The sequence below is a fragment of the Arachis ipaensis genome, chromosome B4 (assembly GCF_059453495.1).
Source record: "Arachis ipaensis isolate K30076 ecotype BB chromosome B4, ASM5945349v1, whole genome shotgun sequence".
Lineage (NCBI taxonomy): Eukaryota > Viridiplantae > Streptophyta > Magnoliopsida > Fabales > Fabaceae > Arachis > Arachis ipaensis.
Window position 1 is genome coordinate 101,859,768 of NC_142439.1, and position 14,548 is coordinate 101,874,315.

The 14,548-nt window shown below is 33.2% G+C and overlaps 1 protein-coding gene across 3 annotated transcripts; it reads right to left on the minus strand.

The window, feature by feature from the left end:
* Positions 1 to 4,895: 4,895 nt before the first annotated feature.
* On the minus strand, positions 4,896 to 12,803 carry LOC107639399 (ultraviolet-B receptor UVR8). Of its 3 annotated transcripts, none has more exons than XR_001620122.3 (11): positions 12,339 to 12,803; positions 12,063 to 12,136; positions 11,879 to 11,963; positions 9,943 to 10,074; positions 9,612 to 9,842; positions 9,196 to 9,429; positions 8,927 to 8,970; positions 6,802 to 6,984; positions 5,837 to 6,003; positions 5,442 to 5,485; positions 4,896 to 5,360 (listed from the first exon to the last, which is right to left on the minus strand). XR_001620122.3 is itself a non-coding variant. In XM_088484046.1 (11 exons), the coding sequence occupies exons 1-11, from the start codon at positions 12,565 to 12,567 to the stop codon at positions 5,235 to 5,237; spliced, it is 1,470 nt and encodes a 489-aa protein (XP_088340172.1). In that variant the 5' UTR covers positions 12,568 to 12,803; the 3' UTR covers positions 4,896 to 5,234. The 3 variants fall into 3 exon arrangements, 2 of the variants coding, with proteins under 2 accessions (XP_088340172.1, XP_016198363.1); XM_088484046.1 differs by having other exon boundaries at positions 5,913 to 6,003; positions 9,943 to 10,071; XM_016342877.3 differs by having other exon boundaries at positions 5,913 to 6,003.
* Between the last annotated feature and the right edge of the window lie 1,745 nt (positions 12,804 to 14,548).

Genomic DNA, 14,548 nt, shown 5'->3' on the forward strand with positions numbered 1-14,548 from the left:
TGGTTCAAGAAGTCCTTAGTAAAGGGGTCCTAAAGAATTCTCCACGGCACTTAAATTTTGAAGAAAGGGAAGAGCCGGAGGATAAGAAAACTTTTTTGATGATTATAAAAACTTCATTAAATAAAGAAAAAGAAAAAGGGCTACTGCAAGTATTAAGGGAACATAAGACTGCCATTGGGTGGACAATCAGCAATCTGAAAAGAATAAATTCCACTATGTGCATGCACAAAATTTTACTGGAAGAAAATTCTAAACATGTGGTACAAGCATAAAGAAGGCTTAATCTAACAATAAAAAAGAGTTGTTCACAAAGAAGTAATAAAGTTGTGAAAGATAATCAAATTCGTGAGTATCTTTTTTTTTCTTTTCCATTAAATTCTTTTCTTTTAATTATTTGAAAAAAAAATAGTAACTTTTGCATGCATGATCATCTTTGTTTCTTTCCTTTTTATACATACCATTGTGTTATTTATCTCTCTCTTACCATTTTTTTTGTCATTTTTTCACTATTTTTTGTCCTTCTTATCCAAGCATACACATACATCCTCATACCACTTAAAATATTTAAACATAGAAATTTGACAAAACTTTAAGTTTGGTGTGGTGAACGGAAAAATAAGGACTTCCGAATACTAGAAGAACACACGAAGAAAGTCTAGAGACAAAAGACAAAATGGTAATTATGAGTAAAATTTGATAATTGTATTTTGTTTTAGTGGTTAGTTTTTCATTCATTTTTTTTCTTTTATTTTATCTTTGTTTTCTTTTTTTTTTTCTTTTTTATACATCATGTTTCTTTTTCAGTTTTTTCATTTTCTTTGTTTTTCTTTTAAATGCTTACTACTTACACTTGTCCTTTGTGTATTCCACTTATATAAAGGGAGTAGTTCTTTAATGAAAAGAATGAATAATAAACAAAAAAAGTCAAATTGAAACGTGGTGGTTATTATTGAAAGTGTGGTTATTTCTATGGACCCAAGTTATTCGAATGAATCTTGGGAAAAAGGAGATGAAATCTCCAAAAACAAAATTTTAGAGACATATGATGAGATTCAGCCATCCAAGATCTTGAAGTAGTATTCTCAAAAAAAATATGAAAAGATCGAAAAATCCAAATCAATAAGGCTCTGAGCACCAATGACTAGAGTCCAGTTATGTATCTGTGATGTTTATGTTTCAAGAAAAGACTTGGGCAAGTAAATCCAAGGGACGACTCATCACCCAATAACTTAGGCCAACTGGCTCAAAATTATCGATCGAAAATTCACATTAAAAAATTGTCTGAAAACAAAACATTTAGAGTCCAAAGAAGCTCGAGACATCGATGTCTTGATGAACAAAATCTTAGTTATGTGCTTGTAGTGTAACTATGCCAAAAAAAGGCTTGGGTAACTAGATCCGAGAAGTACTTTATCACCTAGTAACTTGGTCCAACTTGTCCAAAATTATCAATTGAAAATTCGCTAAAAGCTGCCTTAAAACAAAATACTTAGAATCAAGAACTTCAAATATTTTTTCTGGTTAAAAATTATAGAGTAAACTGCTTCAAGGATCATACAAGTCTAAAAAAGTTTTGATAATACAATCTGAAACTTAGTCTTTGAAATTCTTGATTCCTAAAATATACAAGATTCATCAAGATCCGATAAGTTCGTATGTAATCATGGAAATTATTGAAAATCTCACTTTGATTTGGACTTGAATTTACAAACCTCTTCAAATTATTTTTATTAAGAAAAACTATTTTATTATTTTTTTTTTTTTGCTTTTCTTGTCAATGTTGTGATGCATAAGCATCTTTAGTCGTTTTTAAGTTTCTTTTTTATTAGTTTTCTTAGTTTTAAATCAAAGTTCTTATGTTTTTAGTAAAGTTTGATAACTTATCATATGTTTGGAGTTGTGTTAGAATAATTGTGTTTTCACGATATAATTAATAAAATAACGATGAAATTCTGAAGAAAACACAAGCTCTCGGGAGAGGAAGAGAAAGTGATCGCCCAGCGTCCAAATCATCAAGCTGGATTCCCAAATCCCAAGCTCGGCGCCTAAACACTAAGTTGGGCACCAGAACACCAAGCTGGACGCTAGGATGCCAAGCCCAGCGCCAGAAGGCCAAGCTGGGCGTCAGAATCATGAAGCCCAGTGCCAACACACTCAAGCCTAGCGCCAATGTCCATTCCTCCTCCCAGAAAGCTTAAATTCAACTCAAGATTCAAGATTTAAGTGATTAGTTAGCAACGAACTCCTTCTAAAAAGATAAGATTTGATTGTTAAGATTTAAATTAAATTTGAATTTGAATAAAGTTATTATCTTATTCTTCTAGAAAGATAAGAACTAATTTTATGATAAATTTGAATTATTGTTTTTGTTATCTTATTCTTCTAAAGATAAGATTAGATTTAGTTAGGACTTAGGATATAAATAAGTGAACAAGAATCACATCTAGATAATTTAGGAGAGAATCTAGGATTTAGGATCCTTGAATCCCGATCATCATCTCTTCATTAGTTTAGTTATTCTTTTCTACCATGAATAACTAAACCTCCATTGTTAAAGGTTAGGAGCTCTATTTTATTTTTATGGATTAGTTATGCAAGTATTTTTTTTATTTTAATTCATACTTTTTTATGTTTTCAAGATTGAGTGTTGTTTTTCATCATTAATAGTTAGAAGTATTGAAAAATATTTTAATTTTGTCTTGAATTTTGTTATTACTTTAAAAAATTTAATATCAAAATTAGCTTGAAACTCATCTCATAATCTTCAATTAATTATTTAGAACTAGTTTTTGAAAAGTGAAATTTAATTCAACTAGGTATAATTTTTGAATATTACGTAGCTTTAAATTGAAACTGTGTTTAACTTTTTCTCTTAATTAATTAACCAAGAAATTGGTAATTAATTAAGTTCAGAGAAATTATATTTCCAAAAAATTAGAATTTAATTATAAATGATTTGCTGTGAAAAAATTTTTGCACGAGTCAAACTAGAAAAAACACAAATATTACTTTTTCTAATAATTAAACATCTCCGAAACCTTTATCATTTCTTATTCTTGATTTCTTCCTAAATCATTTCTTATTCTTGATTTCTTCCTAATTCTCTAAACCTTCTCTCGCCCAATAATTAGAACAAAATTAATTCTCACTTCTCTGTTTTTGCTTTCACTTCACGTTCCAACCTCCTCTTGCCAAGGTTTGATTCATCTAATTAGATATTCAAGTTGACGTTGCTTGCTTCAATCCGTTAATCCTCGTGAAAACGATATCCACTCACTACGGTATTATTTAATGCAATTTGGTACACTTACTAATAATACGATCGTATCAATTTTGGCTCATCAGGTGCCAAGCAAACATGTAACTCATCCCTAAAAAACAAAAACCACAAATGACTCAAAACATAAATGGTGACTAATTACTAACAAATAACTAAGATTTTGTCTAAGTGAAGCATATGCTCCACATATACCTAGTTAAGCTTTGCTTGCATTGATAATAGTACTTCAGATAATTAGAATCTACCACTCTGTACTCTGTAGCCCGCCAAATACTATTTCTTCACCGCATATGAATAGCTTCTCTACTCTTGAACCAGTGGCCCACTCAAAACTCAAAGCCCACGTCCATGTTGTATTCATCACCTACCCCATCGATGCCGCAAAGTGTATCCTCCTCCATCGTATCAAAGTCCAGTTTGTGGTAGTGCCTAAACACACTAGATAGGTCTGGCAGATGTAGACGGGCCAGCTCCACCGCCGCCAATATCAACGACTTGGATGTATAACTCCATGACTTGGTGTATTAGAAACCTCCCATGAGCCTCAAATATCAGCACACACATGTTCATCACCTACAACCTAGACAAGCTTGTACTTGAAGCCTCGATTTACCAAAGCAATAAGGTAGCAGTACCTAATTCTGGTAAAATATTTTGTTAACATTCCTTACTTATCTCGTCTTCTACAACGACAAGATATGTAGATAGGACGCGATAAATAATGTTTCTATATGTATAATTTTTATATTTATTTTATTTATTACAAAAAGACCCCATACATGTTGTAATTTTACATAGTTTCTGTATAGTAATAAGATTTGATTTTATATTGCCTTCAATGTAAGAAAAATTTTAATGTACCTCTAATTATATGGTGCTTCCTCAACAAAATATTACCTTTTATTCTCGCACTGTAATAATAATAATAATAATAATAATAATAATAATAATAATAATAATAGCAACAACTGCATAAAATATTTTTATATTATTCGTACATAAAAAATAAACTCGTAATAATATTCAAATTTTGACCAAGAGATTAAGGTGATTCTATAACCTTGTCCAACACAACCAATCATATTTTACTTCATTCCTCACCACCTTTAATCCAATCCTAATTCCTAACACTCACCTAAGATGCTACTTTATCACAATGATACCGTCAATAATTCCATAGTGCCACAACAAAATTGATAAACTCGTTCCGAGCTGCTTCTAGTTTTCATCACAACGAAGATACCGGTATTTCCTCATTATGAGTTATGAACAATCCAACCAAGTATTATATGAACGTCGTTTTAGAATAAGCAATGTCAATGTACATGGCGAGAAAAATATTTTTAAGTCTTTTATATTCTAATATAAATATAATGTACTTTAAGATGAATGAGGTAGAGAGAAAAAATGTTTACCCTTAAAATGGCTTGTGTTTAGTTTTATTTTAAAGATGATTTCCTTCCTTATTGAAAGACTATTCTCTAAATTTCCCTAACCCCACAAGCCATGAAATTACGACAAAAACAAAACTGTATGTAAACATACCTTTTCTTCCATGGCACAAAACATATCATTCAGCTATAGAAAATATCAGAATGCCAAGAAGCCAGATCACTAAAGCTCAAGCTGTGCCCTAAAATGGAAACTTCCTTCACAAATAAAGGGCGCCATGGGCGCTATAAATTACAATCAATCGTTTAACACTCTTTTATTGTCTTGTGTATGAAAACTAAGAACACTTCAAGCACTTCCAAGTTAGTGCCAAGCTACACCTAGAAATCTAGAAATGGAAATCAAGACAGGAAAATCAGGTAGACAGAAATAGAGAAGAGGAAACAAACCAAGAAACATGCTGGTTGATTCTGGACATATCTACATTCCACTAGAGAAATGTCGATTAGTCAGTAACCTATCAAAACTGTGCAACCCTGTCAATGCTAATGGGCATATTGAGTCAAACCAGGTTCTTATCAGCCACCAGCAGTGTATGCCACCAACCACAGGCAACATTTCTAGGTCGGCAACCGGCAATAAGAACTTGACAAGGGACATTTCGGTCAGTAGAATCTCCCAAACCAAGCTGGTGAAGATATATGATAATTAGAATTCATAAAGTTGAGAGACAAAAATAAGCTAAACTTTAAATAGGCAGTTAAAATACCTGGCCATATTTGTTCCATCCCCAAGTAAATAGGTGACCATCCTCTTCAAGTTAAAACAAAGGGAAAAATTTTAGGATGAACGTGTAATACATGACTCGGCTTATGATGAAACTAGTAAAGAGCAAACTTGAATTCTTAGACTTTACAAAAATTCTTTTACTTGTCCACAAAAATGACAGAATATATTTGAACCAAAATGAACGCTAATGTGAATGAAAGATATTTGCTAAGGACGAGACTAGGCATAGGCAACCTCTTGACTGGAGAAAGGGCATCATAGTTGAAATTTAAAAACTTGAAATGGGTGTGAACTTTCAATTACTAACGATTCAAAGAACAAATCTGATTGGAGTATCACATGGTCATCATTAATAGAGCACACACAAGGAAATACCTGTTAGCAAAGCACTATGACGAGCCCCACAAGAAACCATACTAGAATGCTTATTCTCAAAACGGGAAGGAAATACCTGTTAGCAAAGCACTATGACGAGCCCCACAAGAAACCATACTAGAATGCTTATTCTCAAAACGGGAAGCTTCCAACTGTTTAGGCAAGGTCTGAAATAGGAAAAATAAATGAGTTACACAATATGGTTACACTTGTAATTTTCATGATTTGGAACATCATTACAGATGGACTATATTCAGATAATTAACCTTCAAAGCTAACATTTGTACATCTAAAATGATAGCTGCATAAGGAAAACTTTTGGATAGAAACCAAAAATATCTATTAAGAGCACAAAGTTGAAACAAGCACAATCTGAATTATTCATTATTTGACCATAAGGACATACAGACTTGCCACATACGAGAATTCTTAAGAGTAGCATCTTTTTCTATACATATATATTATCAGAAATTGGTTGATCTCCAAATCTAATCCATTATATTAGAAATTATGATTAGGAATTACGATAGGATACTATGGTGCTGCCTTATGCATGTAGCCAACTCTTCCTGGAGTAAAAAGCTTAGTTATATTGTTATAATGTTGGAACTTGGTCATCAGAAGGTGCATCACTTCATCATACTTGTAACAGACAAGAGGGACATATATTATTTTCAAATAATTTAATCTTCCAGTCCTAAACTAATGCCAAATGCAAGCACTTCGCAAAAGAGATACTCATACAGCTAGCTTATAATTTACATATAAAATCATATGTTAAAATAACTTTGGGTCGTTGAACATATCAACAGAAGAAGCAGCAATGACAATAATCATGCATTGTCTCACTAGGTGAAGTGCTATCTAACACGTCTTTATGAGTATGTAGTTTTCTATTGAATTCTGTTTGTTGAGCATTATTGTAGAGAAAGCAAAACTCAGATAATTCAGTTAGAGATATGTACCTCAGGCTGATCACTACCAGTACCCAATTGTCCAAACTGATTCCCACCAAATGCATAAATATGACCATCTACAGTAACACACAATGTATGCCAAAGTCCCGCTGCAATTTTTTCCACAGTAGTACTCAATAAAGATGGAACTAGGGTTGGTCTCAGTTGATCAGCATTATTCCCTTGTCCACACTACATGAAGTTTAAATGTAAAATTGTCAAGAAATTCTGCATGGGCCACTCAAATGTCTCATAAGAATAAGAATCATACAAATCATTAAATGATAAAATATTTCTCCTCATGGTAGTTATTCTTTTGACTACAAATAAAGTTATAATATTCAAACCATAAGGATTGGATCACGGCATGAGAAGTGAAGCTACAACTCAAAACTCAAGATTGTATTTAGCTTGTATATCATGGTAGGTACGTACATAAAGCATCCACACTTCAAGCAATATATCAGGTACCTTTTCCACACTACAGGAATTTAAATGCAAAATGGTAAAGGGAATATTATAGATGAGCCATTAAAATGTCTTTTACGAAAACAAATCACTGAACGAGAAAACCATCCAAAGTAGTTACTATTTGAGTGGAAATGAATGTATATTATTCAAGGCCTAGGAACTGGGCAAGGCCAAGAGAAGGCATGTAACTACTCAAGATGAGCTTGTAGATAATAGAAGCTATGGATCTAAAGCATCAACGTTTCAAAATGAGCAATCAGATACGATTGGCACATGCTGGCCGCAGCAACAAAGAGTACACGGTCATATTGACAATGGTCTGAAACTTTCAACACACTTAAACAGCAAATTCAATATTTCCTACATCTGGAATCTTCCTTAACATAGTACTTTTGGGAATAAACTATAATAAAAATGTCAAGAAAAAAAAAAGAAGAAATCCAAATAGTTTCCCTACATAAAACTAAACAAAAACATTTAAGATATTCTTTGCCGGACTCCCGATGTCTGAAGCTTAAGTAGTAAACCCTATCCTAATTTATTGGTGGCATTGGTTTCATTGATAAGGTTATTTTGCATACCTTATATTCTTTCATACAGTTAGTTGTGTTATACCCTTACTTTCTTGCATACAGTTAGTTGTCTATATCTGTATCTCCTTCAACTTAATGGAACATAAGATTTCCCAAATCCACTTTATCATCTTATGCATTTTTTCCCTTCCTTCTAGAAAACAAAGAAACTTCAAATACTTAGTCTGTTCAACAATTCTGTGAATAGACAATTTTCTTTTTGGGTCATGGTCCAATATGGTCCATAACTATACTATTACATAGGGCAAACTACCAAAATTGCACTCGAATAATTTTGTCACTGACAAAAATACATTCGAATTTTCCTATCGACAAAAATGCCCTCAAATAATTTAAAAACGCGACAAAAATATTCAATATTAAATATGTATTTCTCAAAAAATGTTTTAGAGATCGAATTTTGATGCAATTTTTTGCAAGCATGATCAGAAAAATGAGATATTATCCTTAAAATTTGGTGATTTTTTGCTAAGTATATATTTTTTTGTGATTTTTTAAAACTATTATTGGTTGTTGACAAAAAAAAAATCACAAAAATAATATATACTTAGCGAAAGATCACCAAATTTTAAGGATAACAATATCTCATTTTTCTAATCATGCTTGCAAACAACCGCATCAAAATTCAATCTCTAAAGCAATATTTTGAGAATACTAATGTTGGACATTTTTGTCGCGTTTTTAAATTATTTCAGGGCATTTTTGTCAATAACAAAATTCGAGTGTATTTTTGTCAGCGACAAAATTATTCGGGTGCATTTTTGGTGGTTTACCCTACTACATAACTAACGGTAGGTTCTGCCACAATTTTTGAACAATCCCGGGGTTGAGATAATAACAAAGCCATTCCTCACTAGGCCGTGGCATCTATGTAAAAAAGTTGGATTGAAATGAATCTACCAACAGCACAATAAATAAAAATAAACAAAAACAAATTTGTCCCACAATCACTAGTTGGAGCTTTTTTATGTGTGCATTCTAACTTATTATTGTCAATACAATAAATGCCTTCCCTCTAGACAAAAAATGAACTAATAAAATATTAAAATGTATTTTAATAACAAGCTCACCTGACCATACAGGCCCCAGCCAAAAGTAAGGAGTGCCCCAGCATCTACACAAAAAAAATAAGAAAAAATCAGTTTACATATCAAAATGGTCCTTGGTTATAATTAGCTGGACTTCTGTCGACCATAATGACCATCTCGAGTTTAGTAACTAGCCTATAGTATTCTAAAAGTGAATTTGGCCTTCATAGCATATGATATAAATATTTAGTGCAGCTCATATAACAAAGATATACTTGTGCAAGACTACAAGAGAGCAATGAAATGTTGACCTGTCACAACAGCGCTATGCCGACCTCCACAAGCAATTTCCTTCACATAACTTCCAGGAACCTTTGATACTTGTGCCCCAGCGCCACTTCCTTGATGAGCAGTTGATGACCTATCTTTCCCAGAAGTGGACTCCATACAAGGTATAACGTGAGGAGATGACACCATCTTCACTCGAGAACCCAAACCTAGCTGTCCTTCACCTCCATAGCCCCAACCCCAAACCTGTCCCACATCTGAAAACTTTGGTGAAAACATGATGCATCAGGGGTCTTGCTTTACATCAAAAAACCTTCCATATCTTCATACTTCATAGAACCTACAAAACTATATGTTGTAACCACAAGAACAAACCAGCTACACCTAGAGGATCATAGGATCATAATCACTAGGTACAGATAGACACAAAGGGAATTACCTGACAGTGCTAGTGTATGCCTCCCACCAGCTGCTACAGAGGTAATCTTGACCCCAGGCCCAAGGGTAATAAGAGAAGGTGAAACAGTAAAGAATTCATCTCCAGATGCTGGACTGTCGGATTCCTGTCTCGCAAATGAGATTTTTCTTCTCTTAATAGCTTCCTCTCCAGCTTTCTTGTTGTCATGATGAGAGTCTGACCCACTACTTGTGTTTGAGCTTTGTGGGCTTCCTGTTTAACGTCTCAAATTCCATTAGCTACCTGAAATGATATCAGAGAACTCTCTTTGATGTTAAATTATTTTGATGCATATGTATGTGATGATTAGTACCTTGATCAGCTATTGATGAGCTTTGTTTCCCAGAAATATCCTTTTGCAGGCTTCCTGCAGCTATGAAATCAGTAATAACTTTACCAGAAGGCACACATTCTTTCCATCCCCATGCATAGACTTCACCTTCTTCTACAAATGGAGCATTAAATTCAATAGCAAGGTGTTAGTGTTATCTCTGGGCCATTACCTAAGGGTAAGCTATTTCAAGTCATTCTTTGAAACACTGAACGCTGAGTTAACTACAAACTAAAATTTTCCCACTAAGTGATTCTCCTTTCAAAGGTGAGTTAACAGACCCAGAAAATTAAATAAAAATTTAAAACCTTTTCAACAGTAATGGTATGTGTTGTTATATCGAAATCTTTTTTATGATCTAGTATTTGGCCTTTAAAACATAGGTTAAAATGTTTCCACCCGAAACATTGCCGTCCACTCAGACTTGGAGCTTATTGATTAAATATTAGAACAAAAGAATTACCAAAATACAAATATGTCTTCATAAAATATCAAATCTCTAGGCTAAACTAATTGATTTATTTTAAATGAGAACAACTACTATTATAAAGTCGGCAAAATCTTATGTCTCTTTAGATATTTTTACTGGTACCTTACTCAAATTGTTTGTTTTATTATTGAATTACTTATTTATTTGTAATTTTTTTTTTTTTTTGGTATAATATACTCCCAAACGAATGTCCTATTTTTCACAATTTCCATGCCCATACCAGTATCTAATATGGGCATAATAAGTAAATGGGGAGACATCAGACACTGAACTAAAAGGATAAAAATTGGAAATAACTTTCATTTCCTTCCAAGCTATTGTGTATGAACTTGACTAAAATCTTCAGCATGTAACGATAATGTTAAAATGAATTTCAAATATTTTATTTCTTCATCTTTCTTTCCATCTTTACTAATTCAACAAATAAAAATCTTATAAAATTGAGATCCTAGTTACTGCATGAAAATCTTAGTGTACTTCATTGAAAGACATTTTTATATAGTTTAATTTTCTTCGATTCAACCATTGATCTTATAGGAGTTAATACCCTAAAATTTGAGGTCGGACTTAAATTGACTCCCTAAAATGGCAACTGACCCAAATTAGACTCCAAAATTACAACAGTAACTCGCGTTAGCCCCTGAGCTCATCTCCGTCAATAGCATGTTGATTTGGCCCTTTAACTTGCCATCCTGGATAGAACAAAACGTCGTTTCATATTGGCACCCAATCTTGAACGAAATGACGTCGTTTCACACAAAACACATCTTTTTCTCACTAGTGATGGTCATAAAACGATATGCATTTTACCTCATTCGTGTGAAACGACATCATTTCATTGAAGATTGGGTGCCAATATAAAACGATGTTGATTTGTTTTATCCAGCGTGACAAATTAACATGCCAAATCAACATACCATTACGGCATTACCGGAAATGAGCTCAAGGGCTAACGCGCATTGTAAATTTGGAGGTCCAATTTGGATCAATTAAAGTCTTAGATGTCAATTTAAGTCCGAGGCCAGATTTCAGGAGGCCAAATTAAGTATTATATATTTATGTTTTCAAATTAATTCCACACTACTTTTTTTTATATACTACAGCGATGCCATTGACTATGATAAGCCCTTTAACTATTCTCTTATACGAAAGCAACCAAAAATTGCTGGGCTATATACTAAATCCCATTTAGTTAATCTGAAAAATTATGATCACAACCGTATCATAGCAGAATATCACTCTTTTATACTAATTCATAGTTTAAAAAAATTGAAATCCAAGCAATTAAACTAGAAATCAACATCCTTCTTCGTTCTTATTTCAGGCTCTCACTGGTAGTCCACTAAACTGATTCAAAGCTCAAATTAACAATCTCAAAAAATAATGACCTTTCAACATCTACAAGATAGGGGGAATTAGAAGCATTACCAGTGACCGAGGCGCAATGAGCCCAACCAGCAGCAGCCTTCAGCACTGCAGCATCAGTGGGGAGCTCAAAAGCTCCTGGAGTCTCCTTCAACCGACACATGCAACAAAACAAGTTGCAAAATCAATTCCAACACCGATTCAGACCTAAAAAATCAACTCAAAACAAGGACGCGAACTGCATTACCCCACGCTTCCCCGACGTCAAATAACTCTGGCTCTCATCATCCGCGGAGCCCCACGTCACCAGCTTCCCTTTCTCTGCAGCGAAAAAATGGAACCACAAAAAACACAAATCAACCAATTCAGATTTCATTCAACAACTGGAACTAATAGGGGGGAGGGGGAACACGTTCCAGGATCTGTTCCTAAAGGATTTAGATCTAGAACGTTCGCGAAACTATGTAACCGTTTTCGATCTGGATTCTAGTCATCGGAGAGTCAAGGGATTGAAGTATCGAACCTGAAATGGCCATGGCGAATCCACAACCGCCGCCACAAACGTCTTTCCAGGAATCTCCGGCGATGGAGGGATCAGAGAGGCTTACCGACGCCGGAGACAGTATCGGAGTTTTCTCCGGCGAGGCTCCGGGAAGGTAGCCCCACATGTACACCATTTTCTCCTTGCACTCTTCCTCCTTCTTCTCCTCCTCCACCTTCGTCTCTTCCGCCGCTCCTTCGTTTCCGTTCATCGCGAGAACCAACAAAAACAAAAATTTAAAAAAAAAAAGAAAACAAATCTCCAAACGAGAAGTATAAGCTCAAAACGCAGACAGAAGCAGAACACAGAGCTCTATCTGCAAAAAGAAGAAAAAAATAACAACAAAACGACGATGGGTGCTGGTCGTTGAAGCAAAACAGAGAAAAAGGAAAAGCTGAGAAAAAACACGGGGATAGGAAAGAGGAGGAGGAAGAAGAGAAAAGAGTTGAAAGTAGGCGTATCAATTACAAGGTTATAGCTGTGGCCACCTCGGATGATGACGTGGCATTTTGAACACGTGGCACAATCAGCACCGCACTTTGGATTTGCACATACTTGAAGTGGCGAGTATAGTGTGGAAGTTTCTGGAAGATAGGGGGACCTCTGACTAGAGCCCGAGGTGCCTCCATAGATCGACACGTATCTTCTTTTTCTATTTTTTTAATTAATCTGATAACAATATGTATATCATGATTCATATGCGCCTGGAATATTATTTAATAGAAAATTATATGGTACAGATCTAAATCTGTACAGATTTAAAGATTTGCTTACTTAAACCACACTTTTTAAAGTCACACTTTTCACTTAAAACCGTAGCTCTTCACAAAGAAAAGCGTCACCTAATGGAAAAAAGTAAATTAGAAGATTTAAGAGAAAAAATAATTAAGTTATCAAAATTAATAGATCAAAAATTAATGATTTTAACTAATGTTAACTGTAATGACACCGAATTCTTAAAATCAATACAAAATGATTTTTCTCAAAATCTTTATTTTACTATAAGCTTTATTGAAGGACTTCAAAAACCTGAAAAAACTTATTTTTCACACGGAATTTCTAAGAAATGTTATCATGGAAATGATTCCCCACATCTTTATCATACTTTTAACCCACAATTAAATTCTATAGTAGATATGCTTGAAGAAATACTAGTATCCATAAAATTTCAAAATATAATCAACATAACAGATTTAAAAGTAAAACCACCACTAAAATTATGAATATTGAAGAAAAATTAGAAGAAGTTACAATGCTTTTTAAACAATTAAAAATGGCTCAAGAAAATAATATTATGGAACAGGGATTTCAGATAGAAGAAGAAATAGTAAATTCTGAAAATATAGAAAATGAAGAACACATCCTAGATTATTCAAGTGACGAAGAACCAGCAATTCCAATACAAGTAAAAAATGAAGCTGGAACATCTAGGGATAATCAATCTCAATTTAAATGGGAAACAGGTTTTGATAATTATGCTTTTAAAAAGGGGTTTATAAATAAAGATTCAAAGTATACAAAAATACCATCAAAATACGTTCCTAAAATCCAGGAAATGGAAGGAGAAAGAATACTCGATCTAGACTGTAAAACGAATGAAAAAGAAATTTTCGAAAACTGGTTGAATTCCTTCTTATTAGAAGCCTTTACTAATCCAAAACTTAATGAATTATCTGGAAGAGACATTTGGAATTACATAGGGTTTCATACTAAAGGAGCTATAAGAGATTATATGACATCAATAGAAAACCAAATAATAGAAGAATTAGCAACAAAAATAACAGCTTATGATAAGATATTATATATAATGATGATTCTATATAAAGAAATTTTTGGAAAAAATATTATAGATCATAAACAAGAAGTCTATAATAAAGAATATCAAGAAGCAAAAAACCATTTAGCTAACATTCACATATATGATCTATGTAATGTGGAGTCTTATATATGTGAATATAGAATACATTATTACAAATTAAAAGAAGAAGATAAAAATCATTATCTTAATATGTATATAACAAAACTTCCATATCCTGCTAACGAATTTATTATGGGAAGATTTATAAGAGAAATAAATAGAGGAACAATTGAAAATAATTTTGGTGGAGCAACCTCTGCAATAAGAGAGGAAATAAAAGAACGTTGTATGCAAGAAGCAACTCAAAAAAGATTTGCAAATATAATTAGAATTT

Bases quoted from the DNA above. Each gene is read 5' to 3' on its own strand.
- LOC107639399 (XM_016342877.3), bottom strand. From the start codon at position 12,567: ATGAACGGAAACGAAGGAGCGGCGGAAGAGACGAAGGTGGAGGAGGAG. The intron at 9,430-9,611 runs GTAATTCCCTTT...CAAAGTTTTCAG, and splicing joins GCATACACTAGCACTGTCAG to ATGTGGGACAGGTTTGGGGT. The intron at 6,985-8,926 runs GTGAGCTTGTTA...AACTTCATGTAG, and splicing joins GCTGGGGCCTGTATGGTCAG to TGTGGACAAGGGAATAATGC.